The sequence below is a fragment of the Paramacrobiotus metropolitanus genome, unplaced genomic scaffold (genome assembly GCF_019649055.1).
Source record: "Paramacrobiotus metropolitanus isolate TYO unplaced genomic scaffold, Prichtersi_v1.0 Parri_scaffold0000021, whole genome shotgun sequence".
Lineage (NCBI taxonomy): Eukaryota > Metazoa > Tardigrada > Eutardigrada > Parachela > Macrobiotidae > Paramacrobiotus > Paramacrobiotus metropolitanus.
In genome coordinates this window covers 1015638-1039144 of record NW_026570241.1, presented here as the reverse complement: position 1 = coordinate 1039144, position 23507 = coordinate 1015638, and the positions used below count along the sequence as shown (strand labels likewise).

General features: G+C 43.0%; 4 protein-coding genes and 1 long non-coding RNA gene across 5 annotated transcripts; 4 read left to right on the top strand and 1 right to left on the bottom strand.

The window, feature by feature from the left end:
• Positions 1-2882: 2882 nt before the first annotated feature.
• LOC129586483 (uncharacterized) lies at positions 2883-5013 on the top strand. Its single transcript, XM_055479743.1, has 9 exons — positions 2883-3333; positions 3390-3434; positions 3599-3937; positions 4009-4052; positions 4116-4154; positions 4225-4305; positions 4401-4538; positions 4606-4656; positions 4828-5013. The coding sequence occupies exons 1-9, from the start codon at positions 2967-2969 to the stop codon at positions 5011-5013; spliced, it is 1290 nt and encodes a 429-aa protein (XP_055335718.1). The 5' UTR covers positions 2883-2966.
• A 91-nt stretch (positions 5014-5104) lies between these two features.
• LOC129586644 (uncharacterized) lies at positions 5105-5630 on the top strand. Its single transcript, XR_008690164.1, has 3 exons — positions 5105-5224; positions 5296-5374; positions 5447-5630. It is a non-coding gene; the product is annotated as an uncharacterized LOC129586644 (long non-coding RNA).
• Positions 5631-5641: 11 nt separating this feature from the next.
• Positions 5642-7756, top strand: LOC129586482 (receptor-type guanylate cyclase gcy-2-like). Its single transcript, XM_055479742.1, has 5 exons — positions 5642-5930; positions 5988-6204; positions 6259-6523; positions 6616-6835; positions 7550-7756. Exons 1-5 carry the CDS (start codon positions 5748-5750, stop codon positions 7754-7756), a joined length of 1092 nt encoding a protein of 363 aa, XP_055335717.1. The 5' UTR covers positions 5642-5747.
• Positions 7757-18214: 10458 nt separating this feature from the next.
• Positions 18215-20854, bottom strand: LOC129586597 (BTB/POZ domain-containing protein 6-B-like). Its single transcript, XM_055479922.1, has 6 exons — positions 20589-20854; positions 20389-20511; positions 19988-20147; positions 19717-19895; positions 18926-19061; positions 18215-18859 (listed from the first exon to the last, which is right to left on the bottom strand). Exons 1-6 carry the CDS (start codon positions 20747-20749, stop codon positions 18680-18682), a joined length of 939 nt encoding a protein of 312 aa, XP_055335897.1. The 5' UTR covers positions 20750-20854; the 3' UTR covers positions 18215-18679.
• Positions 20855-21103: 249 nt separating this feature from the next.
• Positions 21104-23031, top strand: LOC129586625 (uncharacterized). Its single transcript, XM_055479954.1, has 3 exons — positions 21104-21664; positions 22283-22564; positions 22664-23031. Exons 1-3 carry the CDS (start codon positions 21262-21264, stop codon positions 22795-22797), a joined length of 819 nt encoding a protein of 272 aa, XP_055335929.1. The 5' UTR covers positions 21104-21261; the 3' UTR covers positions 22798-23031.
• The last annotated feature ends 476 nt before the right edge of the window (positions 23032-23507 follow it).

Sequence of the window (23507 nt, the reverse complement as noted above, 5' to 3'; positions counted from 1 at the left end):
ATCAGCGATTCTGCGCTGGGTTTTACGATGCGTCATGATGTTGTACATCCTGGCAATGTTCGCCGTGTCCTGTGTCCCGGTCTTGAACACTCCGCTGCCACAAGGCAGTACTTCGCGTTTGCTGCTGGAAGCTCCCACTAGGGCTGCTCCTTTCTTTCGTATCTTCTGCGCTGCATACATCTGGTATCTTAACGGCGCCGTTCCACAAACAGCAAAGTCCCTAATCAACAGCGCAAAACAATACTTGAAGCCCTTTGATGTAACTGTGATTTTGATCACATCGATTTTCCTCTGTGCAAACGGACCAGTAATGGAAGCCGCCATTCTAGGACCTCTACACGGAAAACTTGATGACCTTACCCAACATTTTGCAGCAGTGCACAACGAATCTCGGATCTTAGGATCATACGCCAAGGAAATCTTTTTATGCGACCATGTTCTGTACTTCGTTGCCGGCGTTGGATCGAAACTGATGCTATGCTACATAATCATCCAGCCTGTCATAATCGGATTGCAGTGGTCTCGAATGGCGGAACGGTTTGAAGACGCTGACAACCACAAGATCGGCTTTCAGAAACTGGTGCAAGACCATCTGGAAATCAGCCAGCTATCCCGGGAATACAACAGCCAATTTGCCTGGATCAATGTGGTGGTGTTTGTCGATCATGTGGTGCGAATAATTGTACGTTGTCAGAAGTTAATGGATGACATTCGGTTGGGTGCTGTGCATATTGGGGATAACGAGATATCTCTGTTGTCGCGGCTGATCTTTCTGCTGGGACTTATGCTGGCGCTTTTATATCAAAACGAAAAAGTAAGATGACTAAGATCCAAAATTAGACATTTTCTTAACGGAATATTAACATCGTGGCGCCTGTGCTTAAGCTGTACGACAAACAGTTATGTGTGTGAACTATGCCTTTTTGTTTAAGGGAAACCATCTGCAGAAAAGACTACAATACATGGTGACCTTTGGAAAGATGTCGGATTTTACGGTTACTGAACTGAAAATTCACTTGGAACAAATTGATGTGATAAAATCCGGAATTACCTTGGGCGGGATCATTCTAGTGCGGGAATCGGCGATTGAGGTGAGTAAACTGATCTATGACTAACTTGCAGAGCAGTTAATCTAGGAATACTCATAATCATGCTGATTCATGACCGGCATTTGGGTTTTTTGATAGGTTGTCTGCACAATGTTTGGGTATGTTTTGATTCTGGCAGAACTGAGCGACGAAGCACCGGCAAACCAAACCTCTAGTGCTGTAACTGGGGCAGCAATGTGATGGTATTCGTTGGGACTTAATCCAGTTATCCATTTTATTCAACAGTACAGTTACGTTTTTCGATGTTACAGAATAATAAAAAGGAAAACAGGTTTTGGTGACACGATGAACTTTGCAAAAATTATGGTTATGGCGGTGTAAACAGTTTTCGATTCCTAAAGCAGCAGCTTTCGATTAATGCTGTGCAGGTTGTTTGGGATAGTTCGTTACGCTTCGATGTGTCCTCCGAACACCAAGAAATTAAAGAATCGTATTCCACTTATTAGTCTGACGCACGATTAAGACTAGAAGATTCATGTCTTTGTGAAAGGAAATCGCAAATTCCTTTTTATTGCGGGATGTTTTCTACACGAAGAAGTATTTTTAGACAAGACAACGCTTTATTCTCAGATCAGTTTCAATTCTTGGTATACATGTTCCACTTTGTACAATCGTAATAACATCCAAATGTTAATTTTCATATATTAAAACAGATCCCTGTATGCTGAATCGATGATCGTTGCTAATGTACTGTACCTGTTGCTGCTGATGCACTCTACCTGTCGCTATTTAAATGCCAGCTTGTTTCAGTTATTAAATATTATCCATATATGGATAATCTGTTCAATTTTTGAAAAGTTTGCACCGCTTTCTGGTTGCATTTTATGCAACCAGAAAGCAACTTTTGAAAGCGGTGCAAACATTTGAACGGCGAAAAAGGTAATTACCTATGTCGCATACGCAGGTTCACATACCGTAGTTACGTCGTAATCAACAGGATCTTCCCGCGCTTGCTATCCCGGATTCTGCTGCTGGGATTAAACCGTTAAGTTTCGTGCTACCGGGTTGTAATAAATGATAAGTATAGATAGTTATGCGAGGGAGCATGCAGAGTGGCACTGAGGGAGAAAAAGCAGGACACTTGAACGGTCTTCATTTTCCGTCCGTATCTGATAGCGTCAGGATCTTCCGTACTCCTACACAATGCTAACACAGCAACACAATACCTTGAAGCGTCATTTATTGTGTGTTGTCAGCAACAAAATTAATTCCAACTTGAATTGAATGAGATACACAGGTCGTGGCATACTCGGTCAGATCTGACACAAAACTGTTCTTGTTATGTGAACTGGTGTACAATTTTCACATGTTTATGGACTTTCTTTGTGACGACCATTTTTACCGTATCACAATGATCAGATTAATATTGATTTCTGCAAAAAACCATCGTTTGGAATGGCCAACAATGAAATGCAATATCATAACCAACCTCGTCCTTTGGAATGGAATATAATGTGTACACATATCTGTAAGTTGTGCCGAGAAGGGATTCGATAATACCCGTTAAATCATTTTGATGCCGTACATGTAGTGCAGCTCAACTCAGGATATTGACTGTAATTTCATTACCAATCGATACTACATGTGCCATCTTTTACATCAACCTAAGGAATATAGACTAAAACTCGGGAGGAGCATTTGTCTCAACCTCTGGGAGTATCTGGATCTCATCTAGCAATCAGTATGTAATACCGGAAACTTGGAATAACGCCTAGAGTACTCGCACACTTCTCTTGGCACAATTGGAAGATCTCTTGCTGTTAATCTGCAGAAGCAGGTTCTCAAAAATGATGATGACAAGATGATCGAGTAAACAATACTATGCGTTAAAAAATACGTAGCTCATGACTGTCCGGAATGGTAGAAACTGTGTTATTTATGGTTTGGCTGTTGTGGATCTTTCAACCTCCTACCATACACAGCATGAACATAACCGTTGTAACCGTGGCATTCACCGACAGTCCGACGTACGGCTATAACGCCATGATGCCGACATACGACGCGATATTTTCCTTTATTGCGCGGAAGTATCCATTAGTGCACTCGAAGATAAAGCGTATGCCACCGTTGAATTTGGCACAATACATGCCGGCTGATGGATACTCGTATTCTTGTACATTTGCTTATGAAGTGGCTATGCAATATATTGGAGCGTATTATCAAAAGCATCCAGAAATTTTCCAGCCGAATTCTACGGAAGTCTTTCCATTTATATTGACCGCAGGTAATGTTCAGTGTAATTCTTTAAATGAAAGTGCGGTTGCAGTCTTTTATTTTCAGACTGGTGCGATGACGCTCAAACTGAACTAGCAAGATTTGCTACAGGTAAAACACCGATCCACCTTCGCAAACCAGAGCTCGACGCAGGTTTTCCAACAAAATTATATTTTTTGTCACAACAACAATGCTGAATTAGCATGTAAATACTCGTACGTGAATGGACCAAGGTTTTGCTACCCAAATCACACATTTTCTTACATGTTTTACAGCGGCAAATGTCTTTCTGTTGACCCTAAATCCAGCCAACGGAATTTTCTCCCAGTTTCCAAATTTTCCCGTCATGACGGAACTGGGTCCATTGCCCGGTGCCAAGATGGTGGCCGGGGTCACGGCGGTTTTACTGAAATACGGGTGGACCAAGAATCTGGGGTTTTGGTGTCCCACGAACGGCATGGCATGGCCCTTTATTTTCTGTGATATATTCATCAAAAGCGATTTATACAATAAGATCGGCGCCGAGCAGTTCTACATTGTCGATCCCGAGATTAAGGAATTTTCCCGTGCCCAATATCGAAAAATACTGAACGATATGCGATATCGAACACGAGGTACGGGACTTTTTTTCTGTGAGAGCTTCGACAGGCATCAGATGTTTATTGATGTATATTAATTTTTGCAGTCATTCTGGTGTTCCTCTTCCACCGACTGTTGCGTGAATTCATGGTACAGTAAATAAATTGATCAATATGTGCTGAACGTATGTCTGATGGCTTATGTTTTCTTCAGATTACCGCTCACGAGATGAATATGACCAACGGCGATTACGTAAAGAACAGTTCCTAATTTTCCAAAGGCACTTTTTAATGACAATTAATACTTTGAATCTTTTTCGCAGGTTTTTCTGACCTTAGCTTTCCAGTTGAGTCCAGATAGTCCGTATCCATTCACCTGGAAGGCCAACGATAAAGATGACGGGGTGAACACATTTTCCTATTTTTAACAGCAGTCGATCATTTATACATCAGAGGTGAATTACCAATGTGTAACAACCGCACGTACTCCACGTTGCAGAAAGCCTTTCAAGCCTATCAGTCCCTAATTGCCTCGTCAGATTCCCTGGTTAACTGGAATGCCATGAAAGACTTCGTCAGCGAAAGAGCAAGAATATCAGCTGATGTGTACAATATCACGTTGCCTCCGGAAAGAATGGTATAGTTCTGCTAATCAGCGTGATTTGTGTGGCGTGTTGACACTTACTGGTTGCGGTAATTTCTAGTACAACCAAGCTACGGCGCTCATGTATGACCTTCTCACTAGCTTTGCTGAGGTAAGATTATAATCTCACAAACTGACAGCTGAAAACGCATAGCTAATTCCAGCATTTAGCTGAACTAGGTACATTAGTTTTATTTTGTGTAATCCCCCTCCCTATAAATGTATGGTACAGTAAGATACAGTAATACTGCCTTCTGTTTATCAAACTTTACTGCTTTTTAAGGGTGTCAACAGATCCTTAGGAAATGACGATTACTTTCAACCTCGAACCTTTGCGAAACGCCTTAAGGAACAGATGTACAGTCGAGAAACAAGTTCCACAAAGTTGGACAAGAATGGTGGAGCAGCGTTCCGTGTGCCGATTCTTCGACTGAATACGGAAAGCGGAGAAATCGAAGTACAGTACTAATTATATAACATTAATTAATATTCGAATTCTAAACCAATGCGGTGTTTAACGGGTCCTCGTTATTTTATATAGCAAGCCGGGTTACTAGACACAGAAAGTGAGATCTTAATAATGCAGAATAATAAAGCATGGACATGGCACAACCAGACAGTTTTTCCTACTAATGAGCCGATTTGTGGATACGACGGTCAAAGTTGTCCGAATAATTCAGGTGGAACATTAGCCGCTCCGGACGTAAATTCGGCTAATTCTTACTAACGATTGAATGAATTTGTTTTTAAGGAAATTTCACCTTGATCGTACTGTGCATCGTATTGATCTGCATATTCGTCATCGCGATAGGTGCTGCATGGTTTTACCGGTACAAGTGTAAACATTGTACTATTTGCACAACGCTGCATAAGCTAACTCACAAATGTAAAATAATTTCCAGGCGAAAAGCCAATCATCTCGCAATTGCCCATATGTTTCTAAATTCATCTTCCTTTACCTTTGAATCACCTGACAACGGTATCAAGAAATGCCCCAGTGACGGGAAGCAAATCGTCTCCTGCTTGCATGCAACACTGCAACTGGAAAGTCAGCCAGTGTATCTTGTGCGTCTGCCCGGCAGCGCTTCCATGAAAATGTGGTCAATAAACAGCGCATTTACCAATAGTCTCTTGGCGGTGCGTACTGACACAGCGCTATCAAGTTTTTGCTTAATTGATTACCTGCAAAAGCGGTTTGTATAGATGCATCGATTGGCCAATGAAAATATCGGTCGATTCTATGGCATAATCCTGGATGATATAAGCGCGTCGTCTTACCTGATGTGCGAATTCACACAGCGTGGAAGTTTATATGATGTCGTGACGCAGAAAAATATCCTCAGTGATATGCCCATTCGTATATCGTTTCTGCACGACTTAATCAAAGTGAGTCGAATTTTTGCAGTGCAGTAGCTGCAGCAACCATTTTTTGTGTTTTTGCAGGGATTGAATTACATCCACAATTCCCCACTACATTGCCACGGCAGCCTTTCAGCACAAGTTTGTTTCATCAACAGTCGATTTACCCTGAAAGTCTCCCATGCCGGCTACCAAAAGATATTCAGTCTGATGTCCAATGATACAAATGTATCAGCGGGATCACGAGCCGTTGACATTGTCAGCTTTGGGAAGATTTGCAATGACGTTTTAAGTGATGCAGGTAATGTTGACCTTGTACTTCCTTAAACATTGTACAGAGTACGTTAATCTATAGACTCGGCAGCGATGGCCAAACAATCGAAGCTGAGTGCGCTTATTGATGACTGCCTGAGTCTGTATCCGGCACAACGACCCAACTGTCAGAAAATCCTGCGCATCTTCCGCACTCTCCCATCCGTCCCTCGCAATGTGGTTTCGCATACGTTGTCACTGCTGGATCGGCAGACTGTTGAGTTAGAGGAGTCAGTGCGCATTAAGACGGCTGATTTGCTGGAAGAGATGCGGAAAACGGATATTTTACTATCGGAAATACTTCCCAAGTATTATAACTCATAATACATTTTGCGGAACCATTCTGTGTTATCTGTAGCACGGGCTGTCGGTTTGTATCACCTGTTATTGTTTCTTGCAGAACGATTATACAACGTCTGCGCAATAAGGAGCAGATTGCTGCCGAGGCGTTCGATAGTGTATCCATCCTGTTTAGTGATATACCGGAATTTGCCGAGCTGCTGCGCCGGTGTACACCGATCGAACTAATTAATCTTTTGAACGATGCACACTCCAAGTTCGATGGGGTTCTTATGGAGTTCGATGCCTACAAAGTTGAGACCGTTGGCGATTGCTATATGGTAAAATCTAGTGTTGTGCTACTAAATAAAATTAAATAACGGCCATTTACTTAGTAAAAGTCCGCCTAATATTAAAAGTGTAGTAAATAGTAAGGTTTTGGAAACAAAGTAAGTAAAAGTAAGTAAATGTGCTGCCGGAATAGTAAAAAGTAAGTAAATATTAAGGTTCAGCGTTGAATAAATAAAAATCATTTACTAAATTATTTACTAATTTGTTTTATGAGCGTTACGTAAAACTGGCGTGGCAGGAGCCGCCACTCGCAGGTAAAGTGAGAGTGCGCAGTAGTCGGCTGTGCCGCCCTAAAAGCAGCAATATTTACTGTTCAGTATGCACCTGTATAGCTCGATTAATGCATAAGAAATTTATCTGCACTATTTTCAGTAGTCTGTTGCGCTCTGAAACTAGGGCATTTCGAAACTGTCAATGCTAAATTATATTTATTTAGTAAATTTACTTTAATTTAGTAAGTAAATGTCCTTGGAAAAATTGAAATAGTAAGTAAAAGTAAGTAAAAGTCCCGAAAAATTTTGAATACTAAGTAAAAATAAGTAAACTTCCAAAAGCAGATAGTAAAAATAAGTATATTGGCAAGGACTTTTACTACCCAACACTAGACTAAAATCGTCTTCCTCGCGCTTACGCCGTACAGTAATTCAAGTTTCAAACGCCTTTATGCAGTTCTATCCCAAATTTATTTTGTGTTTTTTCATCAGATTTCCAGCGGTGTTCCTATACGAAATGACAAGCATGCCGCCGAATTGTGTTTTCTTGCCCATACATTGCTCAAAACGTCCCACTCTTTCCATGTTGCATCGGCTCAAGATGTTACACTAACCGCACGAATTGGTATCAATTCAGGTAATTTAACACTTCAGAAACTACATGCCGTAAAATCCGATATTGACGCCCTGGGCGTTTAATTTTTCGAAAGCTTCGAGAGGGGGCGTTTAAAACCGCAGGGGGCGTTTATTCCGGGGGCGCGTTTATTGTTTCATTTGAATAACGCGCTCATGAAATTTCATCGTTAAAGCCTAACGCTCAATATTAACAGGCATTTACAAGCTTCAGTGAATGTAAGCTAGTATCAGCAAAAACATGAGTATGCTTAAATTAGACCAGATTAATCAGATTCAGAATCAACTCCATCCTGGGTCAGAGGATCGTCCACTATTTCCTCATCGCTACTTTCATATTCTTCGTCCACGAGTTTTAGTTCTTCGAATTTTGAATTTTTTCGAAGCGGCATGGACGCTGTTTGACCTTGCAAACTTGACAACATCAGCTTTTACAGCAAAATCATACGATACGCGAGGCATTTTTAGATATGAAAACTTCTCAAAACACAATCTATTTGACTGTTTTGTAAAAATTCAGCAAAAAGAACTCTGTTAGAAAATGATATAGCAAATGTGTATGAGTGGAAGTTACCTAGACTATAAGGATGTACTATCGAAACTGCACGCGCAACCAGTTAACAAAGCGGATGCGCCAAAACTTATTAAACGCCCCGGGGCGGTAATTTCGGGGGGGGGGGGAGGGGGGCGTCAATATCGGCTTTTACGGTGACTAGAATTTGCGATTATTTTTCTTTCGAAGACGAAGTTGGTGACGACAGATGCTTACTGTTGTTTTTTAGGTCCAGTTGTAGCAGGAGTTATTGGAACAAAATCTCCACGCTACTGCTTGTAAGCAAGATATTAGTGCGCCATTGTGATCATGTATTGTACAGATTATTATACAGTATAGTCAATACTTGATAGTTAATACCGTCTTTTACAATCTTAATAGCAGCGTGCCTGGATTCAGTAGCTGTTGTTTTGCAGGTTTGGTGATACAGTCAACACAGCCAGTAGAATGGAGTCAACGGGAAGCGGTACATAACCATTTAATTTTATGAACCGACCATTGAGTCTACACGCCTGTATTTCATACCTGTTTGCTGATTTTTACAGCTGGAAGAGTACACATCAGCCCGAGCACTCACGATGAAGCAGCCAAAAATCCCTTTCTTCAGTTTGTGGCTCGTGGAAAAATCACTGTCAAAGTACAGTACAGCCTCGAACGCTGTGCAGTTTTTCAGCAGTAAATTAATTCCGTTTGGCTAATAAGCTTTAATGAAAATTAGTCTTTCTTCTATCAGTCTAATGGTAAGATATCGTAGAACTGGTAGAAATACAGGCACTTATTTCTGGTAAGAGACCTAATTGCTGTTAGAATTAATCGAATACTTCTCTCTTTATGTGGTATTTAAAGAAGTACCAGCCGCACTGCAGTTTTTAAAAAGGTATTATGGTATTATGTTTTTTATCTAGGGAAAAGGAAACGTCCACACCTACTGGCTAGAGAACATCCTCTACAGCCTAAAACTTGACCAGTAACAGCTTACAATTGGTAGTGCCGGCTGCTGATGTCAATTGCTTAATAAAGCGGTTTTTGGGCCAAACTGAATTATTATGTATATATAAATGCTGCTCAAACATGTTCGAACGTGTATTCTATTGCACATGAGTCTTAAATTTCTTGTTTTCAGTACAGTATCTGCTTGAACTTCATTATTTTCTGTTTTTGAACGGTTTAGCATCTTTGGTTTAAAGATGTTATTTATCTGCTTTTGAATGTGCTAAAATTGTTCGACTTGACAATACCTTCCGAAGCTTTTGCCCATTCGAAATTCCAGATCATAATCTATACTTTTATCCACAGCGACTGCGCATAACATATTCGCTACCACTTACAAGTAAATATGTAACTCGCTAATTGTAAAGCGTAGCTGTAAATTCTTCGACCTGAGCGCGTTGTTTTTTATTGCAATTCTGCACAGAGGGCGACAAGAACCCCGTTCGTGCAAACACAAATACATTGTGCTTTGTACCGCAGTGACTTTGTGCTCTATTTTAGTTTCATATTTTTCCGCGCAGTTGTGACAACTTCGATAAATTTTAAATAATACGGCACACACATCCATAATTATAAACTCGTAAGCAAACTAAGTCGGACCATCGCCCTATTCACGCGCGGCCCAAAATTCTTCGTTCAAACATTCGGACCTCCTCATTGGTAAAGGCAATAATAACTAAAACCTAGGCGTTAATGCCAAAGGGAAATGTTTGAAAAACGACATTTCCCATTCCAGCTTACCGGTGTAGATAGATTATAGAGAGGCCAGATAGTGCGCAAACATGAGCTACTGAAAAGCAAGGGGATACCGCGCATGCGCGTCCGGAACAATGGTAAAAAATATTGAAGTGGCGAATCCAACAAAATGAATAACAGAAAGAGCGCAAAGCCTTTTAGCCGAATTTGCCCGACGCTCGTTTCGCTTAAAGCTGCCCGCGCTATTGGCGGTTGATTCCGCTGGCAACCCGGTACAGTTAAGCCACTATAACAAGATGGCTGTGCCGACATATTCTGGACACGGTTTTTTACGGAGGTTCCAACAAATAGTGCAAAGTAAATCGCGCAAGTCAGCGCCAGTGGCAAATTAATACCGACAACTACGTTGATTTTGAACTCCGTTCCGGTCTACACAGAGCAGCTTCTGGTTTTGGTAAAGAAAAAGTATCCTTGGTCCACAATAAGTTTTCGAAGAGAGATGCATGGCGATACCGATAAGCCACGGAATGACTAAGTGCACGGCAATCACAGGCCGGCGTGTTATCCATTGACGGTAGCTGAACGGTAACAACGGCGACAAAACGGGTGACCGCCAACATCAGCAAACCGTACCAGGATGCTTGCAAAGTGACTACATAACCAAAGAAAAATGGCCGACAAAACACTGGTAACCGTGATATAATTCGAGTGAATTAACGGAAGGCGAACAACGTTCACCGGCCAGTAAAATGAGGTAATTTACACCTCTACAATCAGCTGATGGATAATCAGGATGCGGGATCCCGTCAGCTTCTCCAGGTTCATAGCCATTATGGTAATCAGCGAAAGGGAAGCGACTAGTAAAAAGCCATTCAGTACTGCAACCGCAGTTCTGCACGATAAAAATGCCGGTGTGATAAAAAGTGTAGAAGAGTTCCCCGATGACGAGGCATTCCCCAGATAATCTTCCAAGCTAGAGTTGTTCATTTTCGCACGCCCAAATTGTTGAGAAACGCTAGATGCGTGATTATGGAATAAAAGAGGCAGCGCACGGTTCATTCCAGTTAGATTATAAGCTGCGCTGCTAAGGGCGGGCGTTATTTTTGTGCTGCATAATTGTCTCTGGCTTGAAGGCCTGCGCGGGGGCAAAGTGAAGTGACATCGGCGAGAGTTCCGATAATTTCGAACTAAAGGTAATCAGAACATTTCGAACTAAAGGTAATCAGAAGACTGCAATCGAGCATTACAGAGGATCAGAGCACGTTAGATCAGTATGGAGGATGAATTCCGATCCTCCAAAGAAAGAAGGCGCCCGAGAGCCTTCGCACAGAAATTCCAGATATGAAACGGGTTGGACAATAATCATTTGGACGAATTGCTGAGAAAGATAGGTAACCCACCCACACAGTCTACGTCCTAAATGTTAAGACGCTTACACAGCGCAGCGCAGTTCTGCGGAGAGGCACGCAGATTTGTGTACATAACGTGAAATCCATTTTCGCGCGCAACATCCGGTTGCGAAGTTCTGAGGGTAACAAAATTCCAAAAAGTTTAAATGCATTCAGGTGTACCAAAAGTCTCGTTATGGACCGATCCCTTTCAAATTTAGCACGTAAATGCACATAACCATGAAGATCGTTCTTAGATGGATCAAGACTTTTATGATTTTTTTCGAATTTTAAAATGTTTGAAATTCCTTTTAAAATTTGAAAAACATGCTAAAACAGTGGATCGGTGTCTGGAATGAATTGGGAGTGACAATTCATTCCAGGCTCTAGAAAACTGTTCTTTTAAAGAAGCCGGAATTAACAACACAAATTACATCACACAGACGTGGGTGTTAGCCAGAGATGCAGGTGGCTAGGGGATAATGTCGAACAGTCAAACAAAATTCTGCTAAAAGGAAATCGTGTTTAGTCGAAATGCCAAATGATATTGTCACGTGTGTTCTCAAAGCAGGAGTGTTTATGGTGTTATTTTTCGGTTATTGGTTACGCGGTTATGACCGGAATGTGTGTCGATTGGTACCCGTTACGCTATGGTATGGGAAAAACCGGCCATAATGACACATATTTTTAATTTTAGCGCTGCCAAACAAATTAATACGCGTGCCGTAATGGACGTGAATTCGTATCCAATTTGTAAGCGATCCACTGCACTTTTGAAAGAAATGAAATTTCTCTATTTACTGGTTAATATGCAGGAATTGTTTGGCCCGACAGTAACCGGTGTCTGTTTCTGCGCACGACTGTCATAAGTTTGACGAACTTTGACCAATCTTGTGGACCATATATTTTCAAGGTTAGGTTGGACCGGCCATCGCCACCTATGAAACCGAGGCCGAAAAAATTCAAAAGTACACATCACGTACACGGCGGAAATAAACGCGACACTAACCAAAAACAGCACAATTTACGGTAAACTCATTGTCCAGCTTTTCGGGCTTCGCCGTTGGTGAGGGCGATAACAACCTGAAAAACAGTAATAACGAAATACCAAAACGTTCAGATTCCGTTGAAAATTTCGCCTTACCGGTATCGATACGTAGCTCAGATAATACGCGAACACAGTCCAAAGCCAGGCAGTTGGATACTGTGCGGCGCGTCCGGAACAATATTTACAAATATTGGTGAAGCTGCGAATGCAACGAAATGAATAGCAGAGAGGGCACACAGCCCTATAGCCAAATTAATTCTACGCTCGTTTCGCCTAATGCGCCCCGCGCTAGTACCGGTGGATCCCATTTACACCGACCGTACAGCCATGGCACTATCGCTAGACGACTGTATCGACACATTCTGGACTCGGTTTTTTACGGAGGCTCCAACAAATAAAGCAATGTACTCGTACGTCGCGCTAGTCAGCGCCAGCGGCAGATAGATACCAAAGACTGCGCGAATTTTGAAATCCGGTCCGGTTTGCACGGCACAACTTCTGGTTCGGAATGAAAAAATAACCCTGATCCATAATCAGACTCCGGAGAGAGATACCGATACTAATACACCACGGAATGATTAACTGAATGACAGTTACGGCACGTGTTGTCCACTGCCGGTAGTTCAACGGTCGAACAACGGCGACAAAGCGATTGACCGCCAGCATCAGCAAACCATACCAGGATGCTTGCAGGGTGACAGAATAATCAAAGAAAAACGCCCGGCAGAACGCACTGGTAACCGTGATATAACTTAAGTGAATTAACGGAAGGAGAACAATATTCACCGGCCAGTAAATCGAGGTTATCTGTATCTCTAAAATCAGTTGATAGAAAATCAGAACGCGGGAACCCGTCAGCTTCTTCGGGTTCTTAGCCATTATAATAATAAGAGAAAGATAAGAAACAAGTAAGAAACTGTAGAATACACCAACCGCAATGCTGAACGATACAAATACCGGCGTTATAAAAAACATTGAAGAGTTCCCCGATTGGGAAACATTCTGCAAATGATCTTCCGAGCTGAAGTTTTTCCTTTTTAAGCACGGGGTACCAGAGCAATGCGTGAATAAGAGTGTAGCAGAAAGAGTAGAGAATGCACAGGAAGATCAGGATTTGCGTTTCTAAGCCATTTCTAATGACAGTTTTGCATTGTCATTCGTAGATCGAAACGCGTGCAAGAAATTTCAATAACTGTAAGCAAGATCAGCGATGTTTTCTTAGAGTTATTATTAATGATACGAGCAACAATCTGAGCGCGCCGACCGTATGACATTGTCAAGCAATGCAGAAAATTAATTCCAGTTATTCACGAAAGAAAGGAATTACTTGAAAGCTTCAACAGAAAATGTCATATCTGAAACAGCTAACGCACTACATGTATTTACGGTGGAAGAATTTCTGCCTCAAATTGGAAAGAAGCCTGCCGCCCACATAACTTATGCTTCCCAGAAAATATCGGAATACTATTGTATCTCGCTTTAGGTTTATTGGGTGGAGATGGGAATTGACGTAAACTGTTATTTTCCTCGACTGATTTCAATTTACAACAAACTGACATAACCTGCTAATTCTGCGCGATATATATACATTCGTATAAGCCTATTTAGCCTCAGTATTAGTCGCTCTACTCTATTTAAAAAAGCGCTTACAACGCTAACTTGAATATAAATTTACGTACCTTTTTTTGAAGTTGCACTGTTTATGTGTTGTACGCGTACGCATTGTGGCGTGATTGTTTGATTAAGATGTTTTGTGTTCCACTCTTGTGCATAAGCGTGTAGACGTGGCTTGTATAAATTTGCATGAACAACGTGCGTCTTTGCCTGCAGTATTCAGCAATTTTAATGTCAGCGTAAACAATATCATTAAAAAAGGTTTATGTTATTTGACAAACACAATTTGTTTACAAAGTACGTTTTTATCAAAGTTTTACCAAGAGTCACTAGATACCCATAGTCTGGGTAAACATAAATCTTACCGAGCCAGGATACCCGTTTGATGCAATCGAAAATTATTTTTGAATAGATGTTAGCATGTTACTAAGCGAAGCGAATCTGGAACCTAAGAAACCATCAACAAATGGTATGATGTAATACAGTTTAGCAGCGACACAAAGTACGGCACACATTTCTTCCGATTCTTTTGGCATCGTCATTTGCATAGGCGACAAAAACCTGCAACATCAACATTAAAGCACCAAGAATTACCGAAATCTCTTAATTAACAAGATTTTCAGTTTCAGCTGTACCGGTGTGGATAAATGTCCAAGGTATAACGCCAACATAGTCCACTGCCAGGCAACTGGATACCTTGTAACCGCATCCGGTACAACACTCACAAAAATTGGTGAAGTGACAAATCCCACAAAATGAATAATAGAAAGGACACAAAGTCTTTTAGCTGAACTAATTCGACGCTGGTTGAGCTTGATGCGACCAATATTGTTTCCGGTGGACTCCATTTGCAGCGACCGTTCAGCTGTAGCCACGTCACTGGGCGGCTGTATCGACACAGTTTTGAAACGGTTTCTTACGGAGACTCCAACCAATAACACAACGTATATCGAACAGGTCAGCGACAGCGACAGATATGCAATAACGATGGTGCCAATCATGAAATCCGGTCCGGTATGCACGGTGCAGCTTCTGGTTTTGGCAATGAAAACGTATCCACCAGATATTATACGATTCCGAAGAGGGATGGCCAGACCGATACACCACGGGATGATTAACTGAACTGCAATTACGGGACGTGTTATCCATTGCCGGTAGCTGTGCGGCCGAACAACGGCGACAAAACGGTTGATCGCTAGCATCAGCAGCCCGTACCACGATGCTTGCAGGGTGACTGAATAACCACAGAAAAAATGCCGACAGAAGGTACTGGTAACCGTTACGTAATTTAAGTGAATTAACGGAAGGAGGACGACATTCACTGGCCAGTAAAATGTGGTTATCTGAATCTCCATAATCAGCTGGTGGAGAATCAGAACGCGGGAACCAGTAAGCTTCTCCAAGTTTTTCACCATAATGATAATAAGCGAAAGCGAAGAGGTCAGCAAAAACCCGTACAATACTGCAACGGTAATGCTGAATGAGACAAATGCCGGCGTTATTGAAAACGTAGAAGAGTTCCCGGATTCCGAGCCATTCCGCAGATAAGTGTCGAAGGTATGGTTGTTCATTTTCGAAGTTCGGAGTTTTGCAGCAATGCTTAAAGTCTGGAAAATAAGCAGGCAGGTTTTCCTGCCTACTTAGTTAACGTATGATTTGTTCTCCTGTGATATGGTATAATGTATTGCTTTTCATCGAATGGGAAGCACGTGTGAATTATCGGCATCGCTGAATGGGATCGGCGGGTTTCTTGTAACTGCTGATGTTACCAACCGGAATACGATTATCCCACAGGCGATTAATTCCATTAAAGCCATGAGGCAATCCACGAACGAATGAAGACGCCTTAAAGCTTTCGCAGGAAAATGCCCAATAGGAATTATAATTGTGCAGTGTACAGATTCTTTGACAGAATTGCTGTCTCAATGGGGAACGAAGATAAAGCAGCGCGCCCGCATATTTTAAGTTTTCCGGACAAGCCAATAAATTCTGAACCATGTTTCACTGCATTTATTTCATTATGATGGGATTTGGCGTCAGCTTTATTTAACCGCAGGCGCTTATGTGTACACTTGCGTAATGACCCAAGTGAAACAGTTACGTTCAAAACATTATAATAAGCGTTTTCAAACAAGCACTAATCTGATTACACAGGATTCAGGAATATTTATTTAACGAAATGATTGTGCATCCCGACAACCAGAGCGAAGAATAAATTGGCTATGCGTCCCGAATCAGGCAGCAAAATAAGCTTGCTTTGCTTCCGGTCAGAACGCGGAGCGATTCGGCTGTGCACCCGAGTTCTGTTTATTTATATAGGGACGATAAATTGCGCCAGGAATAGACAAAAAAATGTATTCTGCCCATTACCGCCTGTGTGGCCAGGCCCGAGCCGGGACGCGCAGAGAATTTTGGTTTACGGGCGGATTTCCGGGGCGCATATTGTCGCATAGCATCATTTAGTCATTTACCTATTTTTTTATTGCAAATGGCATGTGCGGAAGCCCTACTGTAACGTCTACATGACAATACACACTCTAAAATTACGAATGACATTGTCGGTTTTTGGATGTGGATGTCTTTCTGTGTTTAAACTTTAATAATTTTGATAGAGTAAATCTGCACATGTAAACGTAAATCTGCCGAAAGGAAAGTGTGCTCTTAAAGTATAGAGATCAGGATCCACGGTCATAACCATACAAGCATTGTTCCTGCAGTTCTAATTGATGCGCGGCACACAGCGGCACAGCGCATGGTAAGCTCTTCGTCCAATCGTTCGCACTTCATCATTCGTACAAGCGATAACGACCTACTGCCACGCCATAGGATTCCGTGTGGGCGCATCCGGAACAACACTTAAAAAGATCGGTGCCGTGGCGAATCCCACAAAATGAATAACAGAAATGGCACACAGTCCTTTCGCCGAATTAATTCGACGCTGGTTTAGCTTATTGTTAGGGTGACGCGTACTATTTGATCCTATTTGTAGTGACCGAACGGTTGTAGCACTGTCGCTCGATGGTTGTACTGAGGCATTTTTGGCACGGTTCCTTACCGAGACTTCAACAAATAACACAAAGTACATCGCGCAAGTCAGTGCCAGCGGCAAATATGTACTAAAGATTGTGCTAACCATGAAGTCCGGCCCGGTTTGCAGTGTGCATGTTCTGGTTCTAGTCAGAAAAAAGTATCCACCTGATGCTATACGATTTCGAAGAGAGATAGCGATACCGATACACCACGGGAGGATCAGTTGCACGGTAATTACGGGACGTGTTATCCATTGCCGGTAGCTGAACGGTCGAACAACGGCGACAAAACGGTTTATGGCTAGCATCAGCAAACCGTACCAGGAAGCGTACAAAGTGACTACATAACCAAAGAAGAAATGCCGGCAAAACGTACTGGCAATCGTGACATAATTTGAATGGATTAACGGAAGGAGAACAATAATCACCGGCCAGTAAAATAAAGTTATTTGAATCTCTATGACCAGCTGATGGAAAATCAAAATGCGGGAACCCACAAGCTTCTTGAAATTCGTAACGAATATGGTAATGAGGGAAAGGGAAAACATTAGTAAAAAACCGTACAATACTGCCACAGTAAGACTGAACGATAAAAACGCCGGCGTTATTGAAAACGTAGAAGAATTCCTTGATTGCGAGACATTCCGCAGATAATCTTCCAAGCTAATGTTATTCATATTTGCACCCGTGGATTTCAGACAAAAAGGACGTAACTCGCGTTTCGTGGTGATCGGATAACGATTTGCGCAGCTAAACCATTTCCAATGGCAATTTTGTATTCCCCTCCTTAGGCTGAAAAGCGTGGAGGAAATTTCGAGAATTGTAAATGGGATCGGCCATGTTTTCTTATTAGTACTTACTTATGTACGACTACGAGTAACGAGTGCCAATCTGAGCGTGACGACCGTACAACAAGGCATTACGGAAACCCGATCCCATAAAAGCCATAATACAATCATGAAAAAAGGGAACGCCTTCCAGCTTTAACAGAGAGATCCAGATATGTGACAGCTCGCGCAATAGGTCATTTCGAAGAAATTGCCGTACTGCGTAAATGGAGAACGAAAGTCGCCCCATATTTTATGCGCACCAGGACACGGCATTAATACGGCTCGTATAATCTCGGCTATTGTTCACTGTATTTACTGCATTATGATGGGTTTGACATACAGTTTTGTGCTTCAGTACCGCATGCTGATGCACAGCTCCAAATATTGTATGTAAACTAATCGCATGTAAAACAAATCGTAAACTTGTATTTTATTAATCGTTTATGAAAGCAGTACTGTTATATAAATTTGATCATATATACTATTTATTCGTTTTCTGACATTCTATCAGTGACAAATTATCAGCATCGACCAGGCTCGTTAAATCTTCCCGTTGATCGTCTTCCATGACACGACCTGATGGTCCAACAGCCGAAAACAGTAGAACGGAACAACAACGCTCTGCCCGTTGCAGTTGGCCCGATGCTCACTACCCGCCGTGCTGTCATACGTGCCATCCTGGTATCCATCCATGGAGAGGGTGCCCACTTGCAGAGACAGTCCATGCTCCAGAATATCCGCGCCTCGCAGCACCCGGTCCAACGTAACACTGCCGAGGCGGCCTTCACCCTGCCGATACCGTATATACGACAGCTGTAACGGAGGAGTGAAGCGCACGACTCTAGCGGGCTCCCAAACGTCTCCTTCGGCGGTGCGGATGAAAACATTGTCCCCACACTGGATCATCAGCGGATCCAGTGCCGGGCGGGGTCCCGCACGCCGTTCCGCGGAAAACGGGAGGGACGGCTTCACGGTGGTACATGATGATGCTGGAGATTTCCGATTCACTCAGCAGACCTCTCTGTGAATTACAAACTGTTGAAATACGCTGGTTCTTCATCTTCTAGTATGCTAAACGTCCGCTCACCAAGGCCGGGCCACCAGCCAGTTGCGTACGAGTCAGCAACGGAAATCGAATAAGGAAGACAGCGTCGCCCAGCATGCGGCGCAGATTGGCGCCGGATGGATCCATGTTGTTCCGCGCACAGGTCGCCGCGGCCCATCTGTAAGCAGCACACATGCGTCGTACTGTGACTGTCCCAGCAAGTCAGGTGTTATCAACATTGGCGAGATAAACAGCATTGTGTCAGAAGTTCTGGTACCCCGATGCGCTAGCGGCAAATGCACCGTCGTGCATTACCACTTACTGTGCGATGCACATAATCGAAAGTGTATGGTATTCGCTATTTGTCCGAGTCGAAATGTTTACGATTTATAAGCATTTCGACTCGGACAAATAATGTACACGTTCGATTTACCCTGTATTTTCCTGCGCAGTAGATGAACAACCCTTGTACGAAACAAACTTTTAACGGCATAAAATGGTTGTTGTAATTATTTCTTTGGTTTCTAGGTTTCCGGAAGGTCTAGGTTTTCTTTTAACCTTTTAGCAGAAACCTGCTTCAAACGTTAAAATGCACTAACTACCCTTCTTTTCAAGAAATAACCAGACGTAAGAGAAATTTTGCAGCGCTGTCCATCTTTAAAAAGAAGGTTAAAGAACGTTCCTGTATAAAAATAACAAATTCCAAACTGGCGCCATTGTTGAGCACGTGACAGCGTGCACGTCCTATGTACGAAATTTGAATTTCTTTTAGGTTGGCTTGCTACAACTTAAACGCCTTTTTCCGCCTCCCATGAACTGCTACAAAACCGTACTTTTCCGTAGCGAGATAAAGAACAAATTCGTTCACAATCAGCGTGCTGCGCTGCAGGATCATCTGCAGTGCCTCCGGACTGATGGCCGTGAACTGCTGCGACTGGAAGATCTCGTAGCTCTTGACATCCACCAATTCCAGACACTGGCGCACCACACCCTCAGCATGCCATTGGATTGCCTGGAAAACCGACAGCAACAACAAAGTGATCGTCCTTCATCCTACTTACAATTTACAAATATCATAAACTGTGCGCTGCAGCAAAGACAAACCTCGTCCAAGAAGGCCAGACAGTTCTCCAGATTAAGGTGGCTGACGAGGAATTCGGAGCACACTGCCATCAGCTGCGGCATATAGTACTTGTCAGCACAGCGCATCGTCGCGAGAACGTTGTCATCGGTGAGATTTTCCACAGTATCAGCGTAGGCAAAACTGGAAACAGTGCAAGTTTAAACGGACGCTTCGGCACAGCAACAAACACACAAACCTGCTGCCCAGGTTCGGGCAAAAATCAGCCAAATTTTTCAACTGCCAAGAAAAATTAATATAAATACAGCGCTGACTGACTGTTGAGAAGGTTTACAAGCATACGAGTGGCTCTCCAAGAGAAACTGCACGAAACTACTCAAATCGGTCATATAGCATAATTTCTCATTTCTCACAGTCGCATTACCTGAGCAAATTTCCAAACGCTTCTGGATGGATGTCCGGGATATCGAGAGCGGTCTCACATTTCTCAGATAGGCTGCCGTAGAACATGGCACGGAGCACGGAACTGCGAGCAGCGAGGACGAACCTGCAAGAATCCACACAGGGCCATTCCAGAACCGAAGCGAAGAGTCGCCTGCCGTGTCAGTGCCAAGGTAGGCCTACTTGTGCGCGGCGAAGTCCCTAGTTTGACCGAACTCGCGGCCCACGGTGAAGTGCACATCAAACAGGTCCCCGCTCAGCCACATCTGCTGAATGAAGTCCGCTAGCTTCCACGCAGAATCTGGTGAACCTGAAGCCATGGTTGACGGCGGAGTATTGGGCATTGTTGGATATTTTATCGGCTGCTCAGTGAATGGAACTATCAGATTAGAATAATCAGAATATTTCGTATGTAAATCTTGAATTGGAGAAACTCAGAAATTGCAAAACTCTTTCATCTTGAAGTTCCGTAAAATTGAGTGAATCTGCTTGAGCACACATGTGACATGCTTAAGTTAGTTCACGGAAACGCCGTACGGCGGCCCCAGCTGGCAGCGATATTTCCGCTTTACTTGCTTTCCGAGCGGTCAGCTTTGCGACAAGCTCCATTTTTAGCGCTTACAGTCCATAGTCTGCTGCGCAAATCCCGATCTGGGCCTCGAAAGTTTAAATGCAAATTTTCAAATTTGCAACAGACAGCCAAAACCTGGCCAAAGTACAACTCATGGTAAATCAGTATTCCTGTTTTACATAAACTCTCGCAATTTTTTGCTCGAATTTTTGTTGATTTAGAAGTTCTCAACTTTTTCCCAGTTAAATTACAGTGATAAGTGGAAACGGCTGGAATCGTAGCAACATGTCTGTTCCCGTGTATTTGAAAAACAGAAGCGGTGGCGACCTGTTGATTTTGGAAGGGTATGAATATCTACGGGATAGTGGTCGTGACAATCGATGGCGCTGCCGTCTACGTGATAGATGTAACGCCAGGCTCGAAATGGGCGACGAGGTGGCCACCATGCTCGCGCCCCACAAGCACGGACCCGTTAAGGACAAGAACAAGCAGCAGGAGCCAGGGGGGCCTGCGGAGCCGTCCGCGTTGCCAGGTAGTGGGACTAAGGTGGTGCAGACGCCCGAGAAGCGATTAGGTCGACTGAAAGACAAGCCCATGCTGGCTGTGGAAAGGGAGGAGAAGGAGCGGGATTGTCTGGAGGAGTCAGAACCGACCGCGGTGCTGGCGTCCAGCAGCAAATCCAAGTCAGGTTCGTGGCCCAGCGCCGTGTTGTTAGTCTGACTTGGTGGGTCCTGATGACTTGGTGGGCATATGTTAGAAACAATAGAGTGCTCGTAGAACCATGCTGTGAGGAAAAATTTCTGAAATTCTGTCACATTGTTACGCTTCCTAATCCGGTATTACATAAGCGGTTTTTTTTTGCTGTCAACATTTTCATATTTTGGAGTAGGTACTAGGGGCAGGGATAACGAGTGCACCCACCCTAATTGGATGAAAATCGAGCTCCCCTTTGATGTGGCGGTGTGATAGCGATTAACAAATGATAAACCTGCTGCTGCATTGCTTGCATTATTTCCAGAGCTGCATCGCTCTGTAATTTACCCGCTTGATTAGCTTAGATTCTTGTTTTTTCGATTTTACGATTTTGTTCAGAGTACGGAGTAGTGATAGATTTATGTTGGGAGGACGGGGCGGTGCACTCGTCATCCTCCCCTGGCAGTTTACGTTTCAGATTGGTAGCCGTGTTCAGTTTTGAATGTTCTACTTCTGCATTCAGCCACTTAACTAGCTTCTGTCTGGAAATGAAATTGTAAGTTAGTTTTGTGAGTGATGTTCCTCGTGCTTTAACAACTGGCTTCTGCTGTAGGTGGCATTAAGCGGGCTCTGAGCGCCGTGAGCAAGCAGAAAAATGTGAAGAGAAAGGCCATGATTGATCTCAGCCGATTCGCGAAGAGAAAGCCCCAAATGGCTCCGAATCATCGTGCTTCTTTGGCAGCTCCATCATTACCGCCTGCTCGCCGACTGCCACGAGTGGCCGCACTTTCTGTCGCAAAACTTCCACGTCCTTCTGCGGTCGTTCCGACTCCCTCTCGGATGGAAAATAGCGATGATGCGGGAACCGTTGGGAAGGATGTCACCGGAAAATTTGGTAAGGTGTTGGTAAAACGTTTATTACACTTGTGGGAGTGGAAGATTACCGTTTTTCAATTATCATTGCGGAAAAGTTTTGGTTTGGCTGCTCATATAGGTCAGTACATCACCGCCATGCTGGACTCGCTCCGCCCCGAACAGATCCGACAGTACATGACAGCCATTCGGAAAACGGTTGCCGAGCTGGATCTGCAGGCGGCTAATCAAGACTCCCACGTCGGCGCAATGTAGCGCGATACAAGAGCGAATGGCCGAGCATTTGGTTGCGAATAGGCGGTTCGTAAGGGAGAAGGTTTGTTGTGGAATGGTATTGTGTACAGATCTTTATTGCTTTCGATTCATGTTTGAATGGTACGCTCATTGTGCTGCCATTATTGTCTGATTTCTTGCTGTATCGATTTGTATGTAATGATTTACGGACCGTCTCCTGCTTTAGTTTGGTGCTGCTTGGAATTTTATTGTACCACTCATATGAATCATTATTCACACGCTTATCGTGTGACTAACGCCGTTGTAGCTGGTTCTCGCACTTAATGCGACATTTTTCCCTCTGTAGTTGAAAAACTGAACAGAAAAACAGTGTATCAATGACGTATCTTTGAAGAGCAGAAGGTAAAAGTATAAAGTGTTTAATCAACGCAAACCAAGCATCTTGATTGGTCGGTAGGCGTTGTTATGTCAATAGTGATATAATATTTCAAAATAGGGGTAGGTAGAAGAATCGAATACTCCGGAAACCAACTTTTCATCAAAATCAACAACTTTCTAAGACCTTTGAACCAATGTTGTAAATATACTCGTATGTTTAGAGGAAATTGTTTGGCTTTTTTTCAAAATCATGAACATTTCTAAGGGAGCGATTTTTCTCTCTCGGTGTTTATTCTCACAGCGGAGTCTTCGAAACTATTAAAAACTGAAACCTGACTACTGGAAGTTTGAAC